At 47.2% G+C, this 20,519-nt stretch overlaps 1 protein-coding gene across 1 annotated transcript; it reads right to left on the minus strand.

Annotated features, from left to right (window-relative positions):
• Positions 1-2,102: 2,102 nt before the first annotated feature.
• Positions 2,103-20,305, minus strand: DRG2 (developmentally regulated GTP binding protein 2). The gene is made up of 13 exons (XM_075899739.1): positions 20,095-20,305; positions 18,684-18,844; positions 15,990-16,079; positions 14,672-14,732; positions 10,642-10,732; positions 9,770-9,842; positions 9,522-9,612; positions 9,117-9,214; positions 8,357-8,433; positions 5,883-5,971; positions 4,370-4,428; positions 3,647-3,700; positions 2,103-3,553 (listed from the first exon to the last, which is right to left on the minus strand). The coding sequence occupies exons 1-13, from the start codon at positions 20,156-20,158 to the stop codon at positions 3,467-3,469; spliced, it is 1,095 nt and encodes a 364-aa protein (XP_075755854.1). The 5' UTR covers positions 20,159-20,305; the 3' UTR covers positions 2,103-3,466.
• Between the last annotated feature and the right edge of the window lie 214 nt (positions 20,306-20,519).

Consider the following 20,519-nt stretch of genomic DNA (forward strand, 5'->3'; position numbering starts at 1 on the left):
TGCACAGAAGCCAAGAGCCTGCTTTCAGTTTGGATAGACACACACTCAAGTACAAGTGGCTTTGTGCTCAGGTCACTGGCCCAAGCTGCAGGCTATGCTACTGTCGCTACGGTACTATTTTTAATGTGCTAGCCTGCCTCTGTGTACTCAAACTGGGAAGCATGTTTCCAGCTGCAACATGGACTGGTCAGTCCCTTAAAAAGGCACCTCCTTTCTCACTAAGGCTACGTCTATACTACCAGGTTATTTCAAAATAAGTTATTTCAAAATAGTAACTTCCAAAATAACTATTTCAAAATAAGCTTATTCCTCTTCACAAGCAGAAGTTATTTCAAAATAAACCCATTATTCTGAAATAACAGGTTTGATAGCATAGACACTCATATTGTTATTTCGAAATAAATCCCCAGTGTAGACATGCCCTAAAGGTCCAACAAACTATTCTTGCAATGTACTGGGTTTGCCTTTGGGGAATGAGGTAACCAGAGATCTGATGCAACTCCCCTTGGGAATCTGTGGCAGTCTTTCCATTTCCTTCCATGAATACTACTGGATTGAAGAATTTGATCTTCCTCTCCAGATAATTAGGTGCTCTGGAAGCCCCAGAAAAGGTTCTGTATGTTCATCAGCCCAACATTCTCTCACTGCTGATACTAAACTGTAATGCTGCCAGCAAATATATGCTGGAGTTCATCTGGAAAGACTGAAACATGTACCAAAATTTCTTTCCAGATATATCTATAGCTTGCTTATAAAAAGCTGCTTGTGCTTACAGCAGAATTAACTCTTCTTGATCTCTTCACTTTCCTTCCCTGCTAAGTTTAATCACAGATCAGCCACTACATGATGGGAAAAGAATTGTCTGCTCTCCCTAGTTGTTTGGGAAGTCGACAGGTTATTTTGACAGTGGAGACTATTAAATTATAACACAGATGTAATGACTAGCCACATGCTAACCACAAGTTCACTTTTTTTAGATTTACAATAGGAGTTTTAAAAAGCTATTTTGAATATTATAACTCTGGTCATCTGAAGAAGTGGGTTGTGCCCACGAAAGCTCATGATCCCATCTACATGTTTTGTTAGTCTATAAAGTGCTACCAGACCTTTTAAGTTTATCCTGTACAGACTAACTCAGCTACCCCCTGAAGCTTTCGAATATTTTTGTTCCCTCTCCTGTTTGAGAAAGATGCATTCTGACTATCAAGTCATGCACATGCTTCCATCCATTGTCCTTGTTTAGAAGTTCAACACCAGCATGCCTGAAACAAATCTAAAAACGTAACAAGAAAAGCTTTGTGTTGGCCTGTACAACCTTGATGGTACATTTAAAGGGTGAGAATGTGCTGGAATAGCATCTCACTCAATTAGCAGAGAGGTGTCTGCGTTAGAAAGTCAGCTCAGGCATAATGCAACCAATTTGGAGATTATTCTCCAGTAGCTTCTACCTGAGCCTTGATTCCCTCTGCATTCCAGCTGTTAGTAAAAACATTAACAGAGAAGGTAACTTACAAAGCTCAGAGTCACCTTTTTGGCTTGATTCTTGTGTCATCTATCCAGCTCATGTCATCCCAAGAAGGCCTAATCTGTCTGGCTCATATCCATCCTTAGGGAGCCTTTTGTTCAATGTTCATCATGCCACTTTGATCTCATTTCAGCTGTTGGGTTAGTGTAGAGAAGCTAGGAAGCACCTTGCTAGCTTGTTTACCGGGGTAATCGGTTAATCAGCAGGGGACTACTCTAGCTAGACTGGCACAGCTCTCTGCCCATGGCACAGTGCTGCGGGCCCTGCCCAGTCTGGGCCAAGCAACCCCTGGCAAGAGGTGTGGTGGGTCCAGTTGCAGCAGCTGAGCTGGAGCAGCCCCCCCCCGCCATGGGATCATGGATAACTGGTTAGACATTATGTTTAAGAAGTTAATTTTTTAACCAGGATTTACATCCCCATTGTTGATTGGCTTGTTTCTCTCATCTAGCGGGTCCATCCTGTGACCCATTACAATAAAAATCCACTCCACAATACAGCCCCTTACCACCTCAGGTGGCCAAAATGGGGGGGAGGGGTGACAAAGCAAGCCTTTCCATTTCGAGACACAGGAGGATAATTCACTTGAAATAGCAACTTTTATTTTCTTAAATAAAACACTTCGGCCACTTCATCCTGTCAGTTTTGTAGGAGCACGAAAGAGGAGCTTGTGGTCAGTGGAGCCAGTCATCAAACCAGGCTCATTGGTTCAGAATTCTGCATTGGAACCAAGTCACTTTATCACAAAAGTAACTGAAAACTATTGGAGGCTCTTGCTCATGGAAAGAAAGAGCCAGTATCTGTCAGACACTAAACTATTTAGCAGCAACATTTAATAAAGCATGATTAGAAAATCCAAGTTTTCTGATAAAAGATTTCCATTCACAAAGCATTATTATTCATTTATTATAGCCAAAAAAGGCCACTGCCTAGAATGGGACTTGAGCCCGAAGAGCTATTTCTGGGATTCAGGAGCCATGGATGCATGATTTAGAGACAAGTGGTTTCCTGACAACTATTTCTCAGGTACACTGTCAGAAAAGGTGAAAGGAGAAGGCAAAGCAGAGGTTTTCCCCTGGGAAATTCCTAATATCACCTCTCTGACTTGCAACATGGACAGAAATGAATCCTCACCAAATCTTGGCGTTCTTCAAGGATGTAGCTACTGCACCTATGGCCTGGCCAAGTATCAATCCTTTTGTTCATAGGACTGCACTTTCTAGCTCTCTCAGCAGCATTAATTGGATCAGCATCTGCTATAGACTATATCAGAGAGTTAACAAGAGGATTAGGGTATTGGTTTTAAATTTAATAGAGTGGGATCTTCAAAAGCTCAGCCTAGAGCTGTCTCAGATGTGTAAGATTGGGAGTCTAAAGCCACTGTCATGTAGAGCTAAGACACCCTTGGAAGCTAGAAAGGCTGTGAGACTGGGGAAGGGGAAGGTTTGCTTTAATGATATCTTAAATGACAGGGATGTGCAAGGAATGACAGGTAACATCTCTCAGTGGTATCAATGGAACCAAGAGAGGAGTCATGTTTGCCTGGACAAATCCACAAATTCCAATTGGCTGAGAAAGCCTTGGGCAGGTATAACAGATGGACGTGTACAAGAGATCTGCCATGGTACAGGACCTGCTGAGTCAAGGACACTCATCTCATCTTAGCAAATGGACTCCATGGTTCCAGTTTTTAGGGATGCTATGCAAACAAGCTACCTTACATGAAATGTCACCATATGGGAAACCTTTGTCTCCCCATGTCCCCTGATATCAGAATAGCCTGAGTCTCTTCCTGTCTCCAGTGAAGCAAGCTTCATGGAAGCCTACGTGGCTTTGGAGAACTTCTTCTCTTTTTTTTTTTGGCTTTTATATGGTGACGATAAGTCAGTTCTGATTATACAGAGTAGGACAGGGTCAGGCACCAGTGGGCAGCAGCTAAGAAGGTTACTTCTTGACAATCTGGATGACATCTTCATGCTCCATTAGATGAGTTAATCCTACTCTTTGAGGACTGTATTTTGTGCTGGTTCCCTGTAAGCCAGGAGAAAACAAATTGAAATGTTTTAGGACTGGACACTTCAAATAGCACTGGCAAATCAAATTCAGAGAGTATTAGTTACTTACCCACACCAAAGCGTATTTGAACTGGCTTGCTAATGTTCTGTGAATTCGATGGCACTGCAGTAAGAGAGTGTGTGATGGTCAAATGATAATGCTTTATTTTATACTGGCCTCTGTTCTACTCTGGTTTTTATACTGTGCTCCTCCCTGTGGTATCTGAGGACCTAAGAATTAGGCTTGAAAGCGCTGTTTTGATTATTAGCTCCAACTAATCATGCCTCCCAAGAAAAGAAGTCGAGATTTCCCCCAGACTTTCAATACCCACTGCTGTGTCCATTTAACATCTAGCCACTACAAACAGGAACAACTTGGTTCCACATTGAATATTGAAAAGGCAACTTCAGAGCCACACTCAAAGAACACACAAAGAGCATAAAGTTAATGTACTAGAATTGTGTTTTCTCCAAACAAAGGTGCCAGAAATAGCACCACAAAAGTTGCAATTTCCATCTGCCTGTTTGCTGAACTCTATTAGTTAGCTTCATCGCCTTTTGTCTAGTAAAAAATGCTAGTAAGTTACATTACCAGGAAAGAAACATTTGTTTCTAGAACTTAGTGCAACCAAGCTAAGGAATATTAAAAGGCAACAAAACACCAACATGTGATTTTTCATAAGACAGCCTAAAATATATAAAATCCTAACAGTCGTCTCAGGTAGCAAGTTTGCATTGGACTCAGTGCTGTTCTTCCATCAGAGAAAGATCTTCCTTTGTGTTATTTACTTACCACATGCTCTACAGAAGCCCCTTTCCGGAGAATAATGGCATCTGTGAAGTCTGGTCTCTCTAGAGAGCACAAACAACATCAAGGGAAAGATAGCATCACTTTTCCGAGCACTGTTCTTCAACTCAATCTGACAATGCATTTAATTATCTACAACTCCTTGAATTCTCTCTTCCCATTACCCTCCAGTGATAGCCGACAACAGGCTGGCAGAGAAAGCAGCCATTCACCTGAATTATACTGCCTACCTAACTTCATATACACCTCAGTAGCAGGAAGTACAAACTGGACTTTTAAAGACCAATGGAAAAATTGATTTATTTTTCCAAGTACTTCCAAGACTTGATTTATTCTCTCTCAGCTATCAAAGGTTTTTGGTTTATCCTGCCTTTGATATATAAAAGTCATGGTTACCTGAGTCAACCATTTCCTTGTAATTCACAAGCTCATCCAGCCCCAACTCAATTCAATCCACATGACAGGACTTAATCACACCCATAAAAACCGAAGTCTAAACAAGCTACTTAAAAAGGAAATCACTGTTGCAGTTTTGTTGAAGATCATAACATTTTCAGATGTAGTAAGAAACCATAAAATCTCACTGACATCTACCCAACATTCAAGCTTGTGATCCTTCCATGCCACATGCAACAATGGCCTTTACAATGTGCCAGGGAAAGAGACAGCTTGATGGATCTATCCTCCATGAATTCATCTAGCTCTTTTTTGAACTCTGTTAAAGTCCTGGCCTCTACAACATCCTCCGGCAAGGAGTTCCACGGGTTGACTGTGCATTATGTGAACAAATACTTCCTTTTATTTAACAAAACATGTAGATGGTATGAGCTTTCGTGGGCACAGCCCACTTCTTCAGATGACCAGAGTTATGGTTAGAGGATAAGGAAACTCCTCTAATCATAACTCTGGTCATCTGAAGAAGCGAGCTGTGCCCACGAAAGCTCATGATACCATCTACATGTTTTGTTAGTCTATAAAGTGCTACCAGACCATTTGCTTGCTGTTTTTCTTCCTGTAACAGACTAACTCAGCTACCCTCTGAAGCTTCCTTTTATTTGTTAACCTGCTGCCTATTAATTTCATTTGGTGCCCCTTAGTTCTTGTGTTATGGGAACAAGTAAATAACTTTTCCTTATTTACTTTCTCCACACCAGCCATGACTTGATAGACCTCTATCATATCCCCCTCAGTCTTCTCTTTTCTAAGCTGAAAAGTCCCAATCTTATTAATCTCTTCTTTTACCAGCTGAGGACTGCTGTCCCTGTTCATTCTCAGCCCACGTGACACTTGTAAGCAACCCCATGGGAGTTGTGTCTCAGGAGGGGATGGTGCTAACTGCCCAGTCTTCCCAACACCACTGCGTGCTCCTAGCAGGGACAGCCTGTTTTGACTTATGACCACCTGGGAAGGCGGGGACCCAGCTGCCCACTGACAGCCTCCCCTTGCACTTCTGAAAATTCCCCCCTTGGACTCTTCGGGCAGTCAGTGTTTTGCTTACGCCCTCTCTTCTTAGTGTAGATACAGGTAAGCGCCAGGTACTCCCACAGCTTCTCTAGTAAGTAGTCGAGGTTCAGCTTCATCCCACAGCTGCAAAACACCACAAACATCTCAGCTTAGTGCAATTATATAACCCAAGAGCAGCCCAAGCTCAGCCTCACCTGGACTCCACAAAGAAGTGGGATTGAGAATAGGGATGTGAATGACTAGTCGACTAACTGATAAGCAAATGCTTATTGGACAGTCAACACGCTAGTCGACTAGTCACTTCCCCCATCCTCCTTGCTATCAGAAAAAGGCAGCAAAGGGGGCAGGGAAAGCTGACTCTGGGCTACATGTGGTGTTTCAAAGCAGCAGTGCCACATGGAGCCCAGGGTCAGCTGGGAACTCCCCCACTGACCCTGGGCTCCATGTCACGCTGCCACTTTGAAATGCCGTGGGGAGCACAGGGCCAGTGGGGGACTTGTCCCGCTGACCCTGTGTTCCCCGCAGCGCTTTTGCCTTTGAAGTGTAGCAGCCGCCATGGGGCTGTTGCTACACTTCAACGGAGGAGGCGCCCTTATCGACCAGTCAATGCAAATCACGACTATTCGATTAGCTAATTAATCGAAATTTTACATCCCTAATCGAGAAGCTTATTCAGTGCTGAATGACCAGGTGAAGCTTTCTGATGGGTCAGAAAGGGGAAGCAGACAAGGCTTCCCAAAGCCCATTCATTTCATAAATCAGAGAATACCATAGCACTACTGAGACCACCTGGTTCATTTGGTTCTCGGTCCTGCCATGAGGGCAGGGGACTGGACTTGATGATCTCTCGAGGTCCCTTTCTGTTCTAGGATTCTATGATTTCAACCTGCAGATGGTATGAGGCAGCTTATAAAGATTTCCCTCTCTCCGTAGATGGAGGCCACTGAATATTGTTAACAGTGACAGGATACTTGTTGAGTTTCTCTCTGAGCCAGAGCACAGAGCAGCTAAGTGATGTGCCAAGGAGCAGGCCATCCTTAGGATTTATGAGGCCATACACAGTCCTATTCTATTAAACTGGTGTCTCTGTGCCCGGCGGCAGCCTGGAGGGGTGGGAGGTGCTGATTTTTTAAAGATGTGATTCAATAATCTTCAGCAACACAGTAATGAAATATCTTTAAAACAAATTTTAAATGCTGGTCCTGTAGACTAATGCAGTAAAATCAGAAACTGACAGTATACACGTGGGGTTGGTAAATGCCTGTTAAAAGGCTTTATTACCAGGGCTCGACAAATAATACAATCTACTCGCCAGGTTCGGGCAATCTGCGCATGTGCAGATCCCCAGACAGCACAGCTGGCGAGCCCTGTTTATTACCACTTGAATGGCTCTTTCACAGGTTCGATGTTATGCTAATAGCTCTGCCAGGCTCTCTCACTTTTAAGTTACCTAGAGAAGTGGTCACCAACCAGTGATCGGGATCTACCAGTAATTCTTGGAGCCTCTGGCAGGTGATCCTGACTAGTTTGGCCAAGAGGTTGTCAAGTGTGAGCACTTCAGCTGCTCCTCCCCCCACTGCCACTCCTCTCCTGCCCTTTGCCTTGGAGCTGCCCCTTCCCCTGGGGAGCCTCCTGCTTGCCATGCAAGGCAGGGGAGGGAGAAGAGGGTGCTGATGTCAAGGTGCCCCCTCCCACTCTGTATCCTTTCTCCATGGAGCAGAGAGAGGGCACAACAGGACTTGGGATGGAGTTCGCTGGCTGCTTTAGGGAGTGGGCCAGGGCCAGAGCAGGGGTGAGCCTGCCTTAGCCCCACTGCACCACCACCCATGAGCCACCTGAGGTAGGCAAGGCCCAGCTGGAGCCCACAGCCTGAACTCTTACCCCAGTCATGAACCCCCTCCTGCACCTCAAGCCCCTGCCCCGAGCACCCTGCATCCAATCACCTTACCAGAGGCTGCACCTAGAACCCCCTCCTACTTCCCAACTGCCTGCCCCAAGCTCAGCTCAGAGCCTCTCTCTCACACTCCAGATCCCTTAATCCAAGACCAGAGCCTGCACCCCAACCCTCAGCCCCAGCCTGCTGAAAGTGAGTGAGGATGGGCAAGAGAGGGAGGATGGAGTGAGCAGGGGCGGGGCCTTGGAGAAGGGACAGGAGGGAGGCGGGACAAGGGTATTTATATTTGAGGTAGATCTTGGACTGCACTTAAATTCAAAACGTGATCTTGTGCTTAAAAAGGTTGGAGACCTCTGACCTAGAGCCTCTCCAGAGGAAGCAAAGCCACAGAACACAGATAGGAAAAGGCAGGCAGATGGACATTAAGATCCAGTAGTGCCCCAAATCTTCAGGTGTCCTATGCAACTGCATATTCTGTGTGTATGGGAAGGACGGCTCTGCCAAGGAGCATGCCCTTCTTTGGGCAAGGAAGCAGCTATTAATGAAACGTCAAGCAACTTCTCTGAGTACAGAGCTTGTAGGAGGTGTGGACTGACTGACTTGCATGTTATTACCTGATCACAACACTGTTGGGTCTCCTAGCCAGACGATCTACTTCCTCCATAGATATCTGGTCAATCTTGTTATAAACCTAATTCAAAAGAGAAAATAACACACCCTTTAGAAAGCCAATTCATGTGTCACTTCAAGCAAACATGGTATAACTGAGTGATTACAAGGTTCTGCAGCTTCCAGTGCTTGCAGACATACAATGGGACACTGGGACTAGTTAAAAATGGCTCTCATCAATACTGATCAAATGTTTTGGTAAACTGTTAAAAGTTCATAAGCCTCAAAATAATAGAAGTTCCCCCATTTTAACTCATTTTTTTCCTTTGGGGTCACCTGTAGTGTTTTGTTCTTGGATAATTACAAACCTCTCAAACAGGTCCCCTGAAATGAAAGGTGCATTGAGACTGTGCACAGACACACACCATGGTTGACAGAGAAAACGACATGCAACTTTCAGCATCAAAACAAAAGTGTCTGCACCACCTGAACTAAAAAAGGAACAATCAGCTGAGAATAGCCTGCTGGTGTAGTCATGGGGCCAGCCACAAGAGGGCGCTGGAATCATCTGCATTACCCAAGCATTCTGCTAGCACATGTACAACAGGGTAGCTAAACGTTTTAGGACAAGTGGTGGTTTTCAGAGGGATTCTCTCAAGGCAAGAGGCCAAGGTCCTCTCTCAAGATCATTCTATATTTATGGCCCCAACCTTATGCTGTCCCATTCATTTGACAGAAATAAAAGTCTGTTTCCAGGGTACTCACATAAAGGCAGGGCATGTAGACTCTGTTACCGACAATCACATCGATAAACTCATCAGGAGAACAATCTTCTCTAAACAGAACCTCTGCATTGAAGATTTCTGAGATGGACTTCATTAAGGCCAAACTTCCTCTCTGGGCTAAATACACTGCACAGGCACAATAAGGCTGGCTTTGTTGAATCTTGTATAATAGGGGCTGCTCAGATGAACCCCCTCCCAAATGCCTAGTGCTTTTAACTTCACTGCCAGCTTACTGGCACTACCACCTTGCTCTGAAATGAGTATTAAATACCGAGTCCCATTCTAGTTCATCTTCACCTAGTGAGCCGCGGATCGTGGGCTGGTGCACAAGAGAAGTGGTTTCTGGAGGTAGCCCCTTTTCAGGCTCCCATTCAGGAAAGGATACTGTATTCATGGAGGATGAGCTGCACCAGCTTCTCAGAGCACTGGGTCAGTGTGACAGTCGAGTTAAAGGAGATGCCTCCTCCCTTCTTTGGCTGGATGAACAGAGCAAAAAAACCCTTAAATATTCTGTAAAACGTTTAGCCCACATTATCTGCAACATGACAAAAGGGACAGGCACAGAGGAATTAGTGCATCCATTAGACGAGCATGCCAAACCCTTAACTGTGCAGGGTCTCTGGTAAGTCTCACCTTGAAGTAGATGTTTGGTTTGCATTTGTTCAGCCGGATTCCTACAGATTCCAATTCCCTTTCTAAGAGAGACCTGCGAGGACACTGCAAATCAGTCATCGGTACAACCAGAGGACAGTCACAAGCTTGGATTTTGAGTGGCCAGCACCTTGAGGTTTCCCAGCTCCAATATCACCACCCTGTGGATCTTCTCTATATCACTGACTAGGGCCCTCCCATATAGCAAAGCCTCTAGTTGTATCCAAGGACGTGGTCATGGGAGGAGGACAGCCACAAACATAAAGATACCATCATGTAATCAATTACCCTTCCCTGGACAGGCCTCGTTTTGATGTTCTTCCTCACAAGAAGCCAGAACTGAGACTCCTTGCGAGCTTAGTAAATGCTGTGCCTAGCTACCTAGTAGGTGTTTCTATTGAGCACAACTAAATCCATTGCCCAAACCTGGGTTCCTTGCTTGGAAATTAGCAATAGGTCACCCAGTCCAGGTAATAAGCTGCAGTAACTGCTGTAGCTAACAAGATAGCAATGGCCAAAAAGTCCCGGTAGAAGTTTAAACTTAAAAAGAAACATTAACAGAGCAGCCTCATGATGCACACATTTTTTGAAACTGCTAGCAGGAGTGGAAGAACAATTCAGCAAAAATCAGCAACAAGCAGTTCACTGTGGAATACCTATGGAGAGAGATGATCCCAAAAATATCAGAATAAAATTATTAGCCTAGTGTAGATTACATTAGGACATTAGTGAATATCTAGAGTGCTGTATACAGACATGTCTAGTTTGTCTCTGCAGCTGGGAAATACAACGGAATCTGGATTCCTCCATTGGCAGATCAGCCCAGAACCAACTACACCTCTCTCTGTACTCACCTCTGTACTTCGCCTTTGGTGGCATCCAGCATCATGATGACAACATCAGAGGTCCTAGCTACAGCTATCACCTGACGTCCTCTCCCTTTCCCTGAAAAGGATGGAGACGATGTTATACTGGTGGAAGGCAGAATATCTAAAAACCTCCTCAAACCAGGAGCCGCCCATGGGGCTTCCCCCCCCCCTTAAAAAAAAATTTTTTTATTCCTGCTTTGGCTGCACTCGCCTGTTGGGAAGGAGGCCAGGCACATAGGGTCAAGGCCCTTTCAGAATTCTTGAGGCTGAAAACCATGAAAGTGCATAAAAGAAACACACCATATTTTGAAGGCCAGTTCAACAGCCTATCAACAGAGAGCACTACACAGACACACAAGGGATCTGGCTCTAAGCAATCATAGTACCCATCCCTCTAGTTCAGGGGTAGGCAATAATTTTTGGTGGGGGGGCCACTCCATGATTTTGGTAAGTGATCAAGAGCTGCACTTTTCTATGGAAGGGGTGTGGGGTCTAGGATGGAGTCTGGGTACAGAAGGGTGCCCAGGGTAAGGGACTGGAGTCCAGGAGGCAGTGTGGGGTCTGAGAGGGTGTTTGTGTGAAGAAGGGGGTTGTGACCAGGTGTAGGGGGATGCAGAGGGCTTGGATGATGACCTAGGGGAGGGAGTTGGGGTACAGGAGCGTCAGAGGCAGCCTATGGATGGCAGGCGCTTATCTAAGCATCTCCAGGCCTGCAGCACCCGTAAGGCAGACTGGGTTCCCTGCCAGCTGCAGCCCCAGACTGCTTGAAAATACAAGATGTTCCCTCCTGGAGGCTCTCAGCTCCGGTTTGCCCTTCCCCATCTCCCAGGCCAATCTCTCAGCTCCGACAGGCTGGCTGTTTCCAGCCAACAGGAGCTGAGAAATTGGCTGAGGTCAGTTCTTATTATCTGGAGGTGTGCCTAACGTAGTGAATACAAGCAGAGAGAGGGTAAGTTTAGAAGATAGGATACACAAAGAACAAGTTAAAAGTCACTTAGGAAAGTTAGATGTCAGCAAGTCACCAGGTCCTGATGAAATGCATCCCAGGATACTCAAGGAGCTGATAGAGGAGGTATCTGAGCCTTTAGCTATGATCTTTGAAAAATCATGGCAGACAGGGGAGATTCCAGAAGACTGGAAAAGGGCAAATATTGTGCCCATCTATAAAAAGGGGAATAAGAACAACCCAGGAAACTATAGACCGGTCAGTTTAACGTCTGTCCCAGGGAAGATAATGGAGCAGGTAATTAAGGAAATCCTATGCAAACACTTGGAAGGTAATAAAGTGATAGGGAATAGCCAGCATGGGTTTGTGAAGAACAAGTCATGCCAAACTAATCTGATAGCTTTCTTTGATAAGATAACGAGCCTTGTGGATAAGGGAGAAGCGGTGGATGTCATATATCTAGACTTTAGTAAGGCATTTGATACGGTCTCGCATGATATTCTTATTGATAAACTAGGCAAATATAACTTAGATAGGGCCACGATAAGGTGGGTGCATAATTGGCTGGATAACCGTAGTCAGAGAGTTGTTGTTAACGGTTCTAAATCCTGCTGGAAAGGGATAACAAGTGGAGTTCCTCAAGGGTCTGTTTTGGGACCCGTACTGTTCAATATCTTCATCAATGATGTAGATATTGGGATAGAGAGTACGTTTATTAAGTTTGCAGATGATACCAAACTGGGTGGGGTTGCGACTTCTTTGGAGGATAGGGACATAATTCAAAATGACCTTAGCAAGTTAGAGAAATGGTCAGAGGTAAACAGGATGAGGTTTAATAAAGAGAAATGCAAAGTGCTCCACTTAGGAAGGAACAATCAGTTTCATACATACAAGATGGGAAGCGACTGTCTAGGAAGGAACATGGTGGAAAGGAATTTAGGGGTCATAGTGGACCACAAGTTGAATATGAGTCAACAGTGTGATGCTGTTGCAAAAAAAGCAAATATGATTCTAGGTTGTATCAACAGGTGTGTTGTAAGCAAAACTCGTGAAGTCATTCTGCCGCTCTACTCTGCACTAGTTAGGCCTCAGTTGGAGTACTGTGTCCAGTTCTGGGCGCCACATTTCAAGAGAGATGTGGAGAAATTGGAAAGGGTACAGAGAAGAGCGACAAGAATGATTAAAGGTCTAGAGAACATGACCTATGAAGCCAGGCTTCATGAACTGGGCTTGTTTAGTTTGGAAAAAAGAAGATTAAGGGGGGACATGATAGCGGTTTTCAAATATCTAAAAGGGTGTCACAAGGAGGAAGGAGAAAATTTGTTCCTCTTGGTTTCTGAGGACAGGACAAGGAGTAATGGGCTTAAAGTGCAGCAGGGGAGGTTTAGATTGGACATTAGGAAAAAATTCCTAACTGTCAGGGTGGTCAAATATTGGAATAAATTGCCAAGGGAGGTGGTGGAATCTCCCTCTCTGGAGATATTTAAGAACAGGTTAGATAGACATCTGTCAGGGATGGTGTAGGTGGAGCTTGGTCCTGCCTTGAGGGCGGGGGGCTGGACTCGATGACCTCTTGAGGTCCCTTCCAGTCCTATTATTCTATGATTCTATTAGCTGGTTGTTTCTCACCAACAGGAGCTGAGCATTGGTCAGGGGGTGGGGAGAACATGCGAAGCTTCCCCCCCTCCCTGCAGAGCAGAGATACATAGGGATTGCACTTTAAACTGCACCAGCTGCGTGCCTGAGGGTCCCAGCAGGGTGGTCTGCGGGCTGGATCCAGTGGATTGGCAGGCCAGTTCTGGTCTCCAGGCCATATTTTGCCTAGCCCTACTCTAGTTGCATGGGGCTGGGATGTGAACCACTCAGATGAACAAGCACTCCCTCTGCAGGCAGACAGTGGAGAGGTACTGCAATCCCAGACTATCTTCCCTCTCCCCACTCCCACAAGAATCAGAGCATGCCCAGTATCTATTCATTCTGCACTGAAGTGAGGATACCCAGAATAGTGAAAAGGAAAACCCTGGGATCTCAGTTCAAATCAGTCAGTCTCACTCTCTGGTCAGAAGTGAAAGATGATGCGTATTAACCAAACTATGCTGGGCTCAGAATGAAACATTAGATGAATCCCACTTCGCAAGACTCCTCTCACCATGGCCTGAGCGACTGGCAGATGAAGTGAGAGGAAAAAGATGGATGAATTCCTGGCTCCCAAGTCAACAAGCCACAACAGAGTTCTCAGAAACACTCTGGTGATTGCAGCTGCACAGTATTTCTTGCCTTTTTTAACCTTCCGCCTGAACATCTCTAAGGGTGTGTCTAGACTACATGCCTCCTTCGACGGAGGCATGTAGATTAGCCAGATCGGAAGAGGGAAATGAAGCCGCGATTAAAATAATCGCGGCTTCATTTAAATTTAAATGGCTGCCCCGATCTGCCGATCAGCTGTTTGTCGGCAGATCGGGGGAGTCTGGACGCGATGCCCCGACAAAGAAGCCTTTCTTCATCGACACAGGTAAACCTGGTTTCACGAGGCTTACCTGTGTCGATGAAGAAAGGCTTCTTTGTCGGGGCATCGCGTCCAGACTCCCCCGATCTGCCGACAAACAGCTGATCGGCAGATCGGGGCAGCCATTTAAATTTAAATGAAGCCGCGATTATTTTAATCGCGGCTTCATTTCCCTCTTCCGATCTGGCTAATCTACATGCCTCCGTCGAAGGAGGCATGTAGTCTAGACACACCCTAAGTCTCTTTAGTGACCAATACCAAACATGTCCCCTTTTACCAGGAGAACAGATGAATCCAAGTCTAAAATTTCCCCTGCATATAGAGGTTTGCTTACTTCAACTATCTACTTCCAGAACAAGCATTTTCTACAACATAATCTGCCTTTTCATAATTCAGGGACTCTTTTACAATTGTCTCCCACATTAAAACTCAGGTTTTAAGCCTAAGGTGTTCCTACAATACATGAACCAATACTAGATCAGGAAGATTGGTACCATTCAGAAACCCCAAACACAATACTGAGAGCAGTGGCACTTATTAATTTAATGTAAGAGGTAACCAACCTTGTGCTGCTCCTTCAATAATTCCAGGCAGATCCAAAAGCTGAATGTTTGCTCCCTTGTACTGCAAAAAAAATCAAAGAGATGGAAGGTTATGAAGAGCTGCACAATAGCTTCTAAACTACTTTTCAAACATCAAATAAGTCCTCAATGTATTCTAAACAGAATGCCAAATGTGAAATCAATGGGGCTACACAGAGGATAGGGCAGAGCAAAATCTGGCCCAGTAAGTTTAGGATCCCACTGAGCTGAAAACAGCTTTATAGTAAAAACTGCCAGTTATTTCACTAAATTTCTGAAAATTCTTCTTCCATCTCAAGATACATTTGACTGCAGCAGTTTATGGCCAAAGCTACGACAATTTTACATCATCTTGGTTTGACTATAAAATGACAAGACTAGAGCACCTGTTACGGTTGTAATATTATTTTTGTCTTCTGCTCACCAACTAAACTTGATCATATGGGTAATAAGTTTCTATCTGGTCCAACAGTTAAAATATTTTAATGAGAAGCACAAACGCTGCTGCCTTCTTGTGACTGAATTTTTAATTGCTCAGCTGTGTGTCACGGCATTATACTACTACTAGTGAACAAAAATTTTCCTTTAACACAAGTCCTGAAGGTCACTCGCTTATTGAGTTCCATTCCTGCTACTGCAGTGAAATTTTAAATAATGAAATTTCACATGATACCGAATTTACAGGAGGCTATAGATGTTACAGAATTTATTCATGTTTTGATAATGATGGGTTTGTTTTGCTTATTTTAACTCAGCCTGGAATTTTGCCCCAAAAAGTTACATTATACTAGGATGCTTTTCACTTCGGTGCCATTTATAATTTACTTTACTGATAGATGTTCAGGGCAAAGACAGCAAAAACTCCTCAAGGATAGGAGTTGTCCTATTCGCTTTCCAAAATGATTACAGCACAGATTGCCTGTTTTAAAGCTTAATTAAAAACAAATCTGTCAAGGCTTCCAGCCATCTGGTCAATGATGCCAATAGCTGTTATTAAAAAAAAAAAAATCAGCTGAACTATCTTATTGGTTGGCCACTCTAAATACAGAGTCAGACTCCCCAGTGCATGCTGCCTGTCTCAGTGGAGCAATGCTGCCTGTAAAAGTGCCAAGCTCTCACATACCTAACTGCAAATGTGAGAGACCTTTCAAAAATTCAAAACAGAAATCAGCTAGGAAACAGATCTTTTTATACGGCTGCTTCTGAGCTCCACCATACACACACATCACAGCATGTCCTTACATACTTGTATTTTGTTGCTAGCAGCTCATGATGTTGAATCCAGCCAAATCACACTTACTTCTATGACACCTGGGATACACGTCAACGTTGTGAATTCATACGAGGCAGCTTCACTGGCTGTGGAGGTCATTAAGCTCAGAAACGTGGACTGAAAGACAAGAAATCAATAATGTGAAAATATGAACAAACTAGCTGGACTTACCCGGCGTTGCTCGGGAAACCAGAGGAACAAAATTTAGAAAATTTAGGAAAGAAGGGGACCCTGAGTCAGGGGACCCCTAGACCCTGGGGGCTGATGGCTCCTGGCCCACACCTGACCCTCTGAGAACAGCAGGACCCTCCTCCCCCCAGGACCGAGCAGCCAGCCCCCAGGAGAACAGTACACAGTCATGCGGCCAGTAGCAAAGGGACTTCTCCTTGCAAGGTTGGCTCAGGAATCCACCTGCCCTGCCTTGGCAAGCAAAAGCTCAGAGCTCACATCTAGCCCCGATGGCTGGACCCAGACACAGAAGAGCCCCAGTCACAGTATGAACAGAAGCCAGCCGGCTTAACAGCAGTGTAAGGCATTGAGGATTTAACCCGGCCCCTCTACCCTGAGCAGCAGCAGGCACACGGATTCCTTCTGCTCGGATAAGCCCAGCAAGCTGAGCAGAAAGGCTGGCTGGCTTTGGTTTTGGTTTCCCGGGAGGGGGAGAGGGGGCAGGTGTGGAGCGACCCCGAGGGGAGGGGAGGTTACATGCAGGAGGGGCGCCCCAGCTCGCGCCCAGGGCTGCAGGTGCCATGGGGGGGGCAGGGCAGATGCCCAAGCCATTATGCACATGGGGGTGGGGGCACTGCATGCTGGCAGGAGAGAGAGGGGGCCAGAAGAGGGTCAGTTATGTAACCTCACGGGCGGGAGGGGGCGAGTCCTGGGAGGCTACATGAGGGATGGGTGCCCCAGATCACGCCCAGGGCCGCAGGTGCCATAGGGGGCAGGGCGGGACCCCAATTGGGTCCAAAAGTACCTTAAAACCTCTTGGAGGAAAGGTTATCCCATGCAAAGTTTGGTTGCAGTAGCTCTTATAGTGTCCAAGTTATTTGCGCACAAAGTTACAAACATGCTCCTTTATATATTAGATAGGGTGGTACTTGGACAGATGTGGTGGAAGAAAATCAGATTGTCTGTCTATGTGGAGCACAGGCTGGCAGTTAGGGAGCTGGCGGGCAAAGGGTGGGGAGAAGCGGGGCGCTGTCTGTGGGGGGCACAGGCTGGCAGTTTGGGTCATGGCAGGTGAGGGGTGGGAAAGAGGGGGCGCTGTCTATGTGGGGCACGGTGACATTTAAGGAGGTGGCGGGGGAGGGAAGGGGTGGAACAGGGCACTGTCTGTGTGGGGCACAGGCTGGCAGTTAGGGAGGTGGCGGGGAAGGGGGGGTGGCAGCGTTCAAAAGAGCTGACCCTGCTCCCCCTTCTCTCTCTCCCCCCACCTTGTGTCTGGCCTGGTGCCGATTTTAACCCTCAGTGCCCTTTTCCATGCCAGTGTCCCTGCTGGTGCCCCTGCTCTCCCCTGGTCCACCTGCCTGCCAGTTTGCATGTCGGCTGAGGCATGCCTGCGCCGTGAGGGCAGTCCTCCGTGCGCCGCCTCTACGCAGGCCCAGAACAGCGGCAGCCTGGGAGCGCACTGCCGCCGGCACAGCGGGGGTGGGGGGGGGCGGGGGAGTGGTGCCCCCGTCACACCCTCCCAGAGTAACTTAAAACCTTCTCTTGGAGGAAAGGTTATCCCATGCAAAGTTTGGTTGCAGTAGCTCTTATAGTGTCCAAGTTATTAGAGCACAAACACACAAACATTCTCCTTTATATATTAGATGACAGCATTAAGGATTTTAAGAGGCGGGTAAATGGGTAATCATATTATCAATACAATTTGTATCAACGACACGATTGGTTGATAAGGGAAGGCACTCAGAAGGAGCTACCCCCCCCCCCGTGGCTTTGTAGTTTAAATGAAGTAAGAGCCGGGTGCACGGCCAGCCCAGCTCCTACTACATTTAAAAGGCAGAGCCACAGTAAGGGTAGCTCCTGACAGAAGCTGGGATTGGCCTGGCTTGCTCAGCGCTGGCTCCAGCAGCTCTTGTCTGCAGGGGGTCCGAGCGGCAAGCTGGGACCCCTCACAGACGGGCTGCTTCGCCGCTGCAGCGCCTATCTGTGGGGGGTCCCAACTCCCTGCTGAGACACACACACACCTGCAGACAGGAGCTGCTGCCAGAGCAGCCTCCCTTCCCCCGGCTGCCTCTGATAGAGCATGAGTAGGTATATAAAGATAGATGGAAACAATGCACATAAACGAATGCTGAACTAGCATGGGGAGAAAACTATTTTAGTTTTATCAGCCCTGTGCTCTTGTTATGATGGGCATGGAAGTTTTACATGTGAAGTGATATACTTGGCATGTTCTCTTGAATGTCAGTTACCAGACAGCCCTTTCAGACCTTTCACAGTGGTGCTGCTGTCAGATGGGAACAAAAAAAGGTTTTGGGGTGCACCAACTGTGTTATGCATGCAAGAGTGATGAAAGATTTTCCCCAATTTTAGATTCTAGGTCTGGGTATGGAAGTAACATTCTTTCTATTTGTTTTTGGCAAATGAACACTTAAGTTGTTGAAATACACAAAAAGTCAGAAACATAGTGGTCAGATAATAAAAGTACATTTCAAAAGACTGAAAGCAAATTTATGAATTGCACATGCTAGAGAGTCAACTCTGATTGTCACTGACCTTACCCACAGAGGGAAATCCAATCAGTGCTACCCTGGCATCTCCAGATTTCATCACATCAAAACCTTCCCCTTTAGCCGCAGCGGATTTGGACGGTTCTAGAAGTTGAGCTCTGTACTTTGCAAGTTTTGCCTTGAGTAGGCCAAGATGGTACTCGGTAGCTTAAACAAAATAGCAACAACAGTAACTAAACAGCCTGCAACAGCATTGGAACATGCACCTCTTTCCCTGTTCAAGTGACTTATTTCTAGTTTGGGAATTGCAGCGATTTGGACATTTCTACAGATTAATATTGTAGATCGTCTTGGGTATTTTAACTCTTTATGCTGCACAAAACACTGAAATAAAGGCAGAGCCCACCTTTCAAGAGACTCCATTCTGCTAGACTAACTGAAGTGTAGGAGCATAAGCTTTCGTGGGCAAAGACCCACTTCATCAGATGCATCTGATGATGTGGGTCTTTGCCCACGAAAGCTTATGCTCCTACACTTCAGTTAGCCTGTAAGGTGCTACAGGACTCCTCGCCGCTTTTGCAGATTCAGACTAACACGGCTACCCCTCGGATACTTGACTCCATTCTGCTAGAGAAAGAAGAGAATTTCTCAGGAGAGAAAATAGCAGTTTTGTATCCCCCTTAGTTTAGTTATTCATAACTCACTTCTTGCAGTGTAAGTTCTGTTTTTACCCTAACCCAATGAGACTTCTTGGTCTTGATGTAAGTTACACATGAGGTGGAAGTGCACGTGGCACCCATATGACATCCTACAGGTGGGTATAATATACAGCCAGTAAAGTCTCTGGGGGCAAATGGAGCACCCTTAAAAGGGACCAAAAAATATTCAGTGTAAGAGAAATGGAAGGGGCTGCCAGAACAGCCACAGTCCTCCCCCACCCAAACCCACCTCTGCCTTTGCCCCTGCCCCGCCTGGCCCCCCCCGCCTCCCACCCCCCACCTCGCCTTGCCCCCCCGCCTCCCACCCCCCACCTCGCCTTGCCCCCCCCCCCGCCTCCCACCCCCCACCTCTGCCTTTGCCCCTGCCGCGCCTGGCCCCCGTCTCCCTCTGCCCCCCCAGCCCCCCCACCTCGCCTTGCCCCCACCACCCCAGCCCCCCCGTCTCCCACCCCCCACCTCTGCCTTTGCCCCTGCCCCACCAGGCCCCCCCCCCCGTCTCCCACCCCCCACCTCGCCTTGCCCCCGCCCCCCCTCCCTCTGCCCCACCAGCCCCCCCGTCTCCCACCCCCCACCTCTACCTTTGCCCCTGCCCCGCCTGGCCCCCGTCTCCCACCAGCCCCCCCCGTCTCCCACCCAGCCTCTGCCCCGCCTGGCCCCCCCCTCCAGGCCCCGCCCCCTCTCCCTCTGCCCCGCCCCCCAGCAGTAGCCCCGAGCGCACGGGGCAAGCCCCCCCCGCACCTTTGTTCTTCTGCGTGCGGGCGATCTCCTTCTCGATCTCCGAGATCTTCTCCAGGATGCCCATGGCGCCGGCGGGGGGAGGGGCGGGCGCCGGGGGCTCCGAAGCGGGCACCAGAGGCCTAACCCGGCTCCTCGCCCGGAAGCTGCCGGCGGCTCGCTCGCGCGCACTAATCACTCCCCCCGGCCGGCGTGAGAGGCGGCGTCCGGCGCACCCGAGTTCCAGTCCGACAGGGACACGCCGCGTGCCGGCCCCGCCGCAAAGGTTCCGGGAGCATAAAGTTCCCGCCCAGTAGGCAGCCTTGGGATTGGCAGGGGGACTGGCAGCTGCCGGGTCTGGAGCCTCCCTCTCCCAACAGCGGAGCCCTGGGGCTGGCCCAGCTCCTGCAGCACCCAGCCCCGGCACTCACCAGCCCAGCTCACACACG

Source organism: Pelodiscus sinensis, chromosome 16, assembly GCF_049634645.1.
Source record: "Pelodiscus sinensis isolate JC-2024 chromosome 16, ASM4963464v1, whole genome shotgun sequence".
NCBI lineage: Eukaryota > Metazoa > Chordata > Testudines > Trionychidae > Pelodiscus > Pelodiscus sinensis.

Bases quoted from the DNA above. Each gene is read 5' to 3' on its own strand.
- DRG2 (XM_075899739.1), bottom strand. From the start codon at position 20,158: ATGGGCATCCTGGAGAAGATCTCGGAGATCGAGAAGGAGATCGCCCGC. The intron at 10,733-14,671 runs GTTGGTTACCTC...CATCCTTTTCAG, and splicing joins TATTGAAGGAGCAGCACAAG to GGAAAGGGAGAGGACGTCAG. The intron at 3,701-4,369 runs GTAAGTAAATAA...CTCTTACTGCAG, and splicing joins GGGCTTCTGTAGAGCATGTG to TGCCATCGAATTCACAGAAC.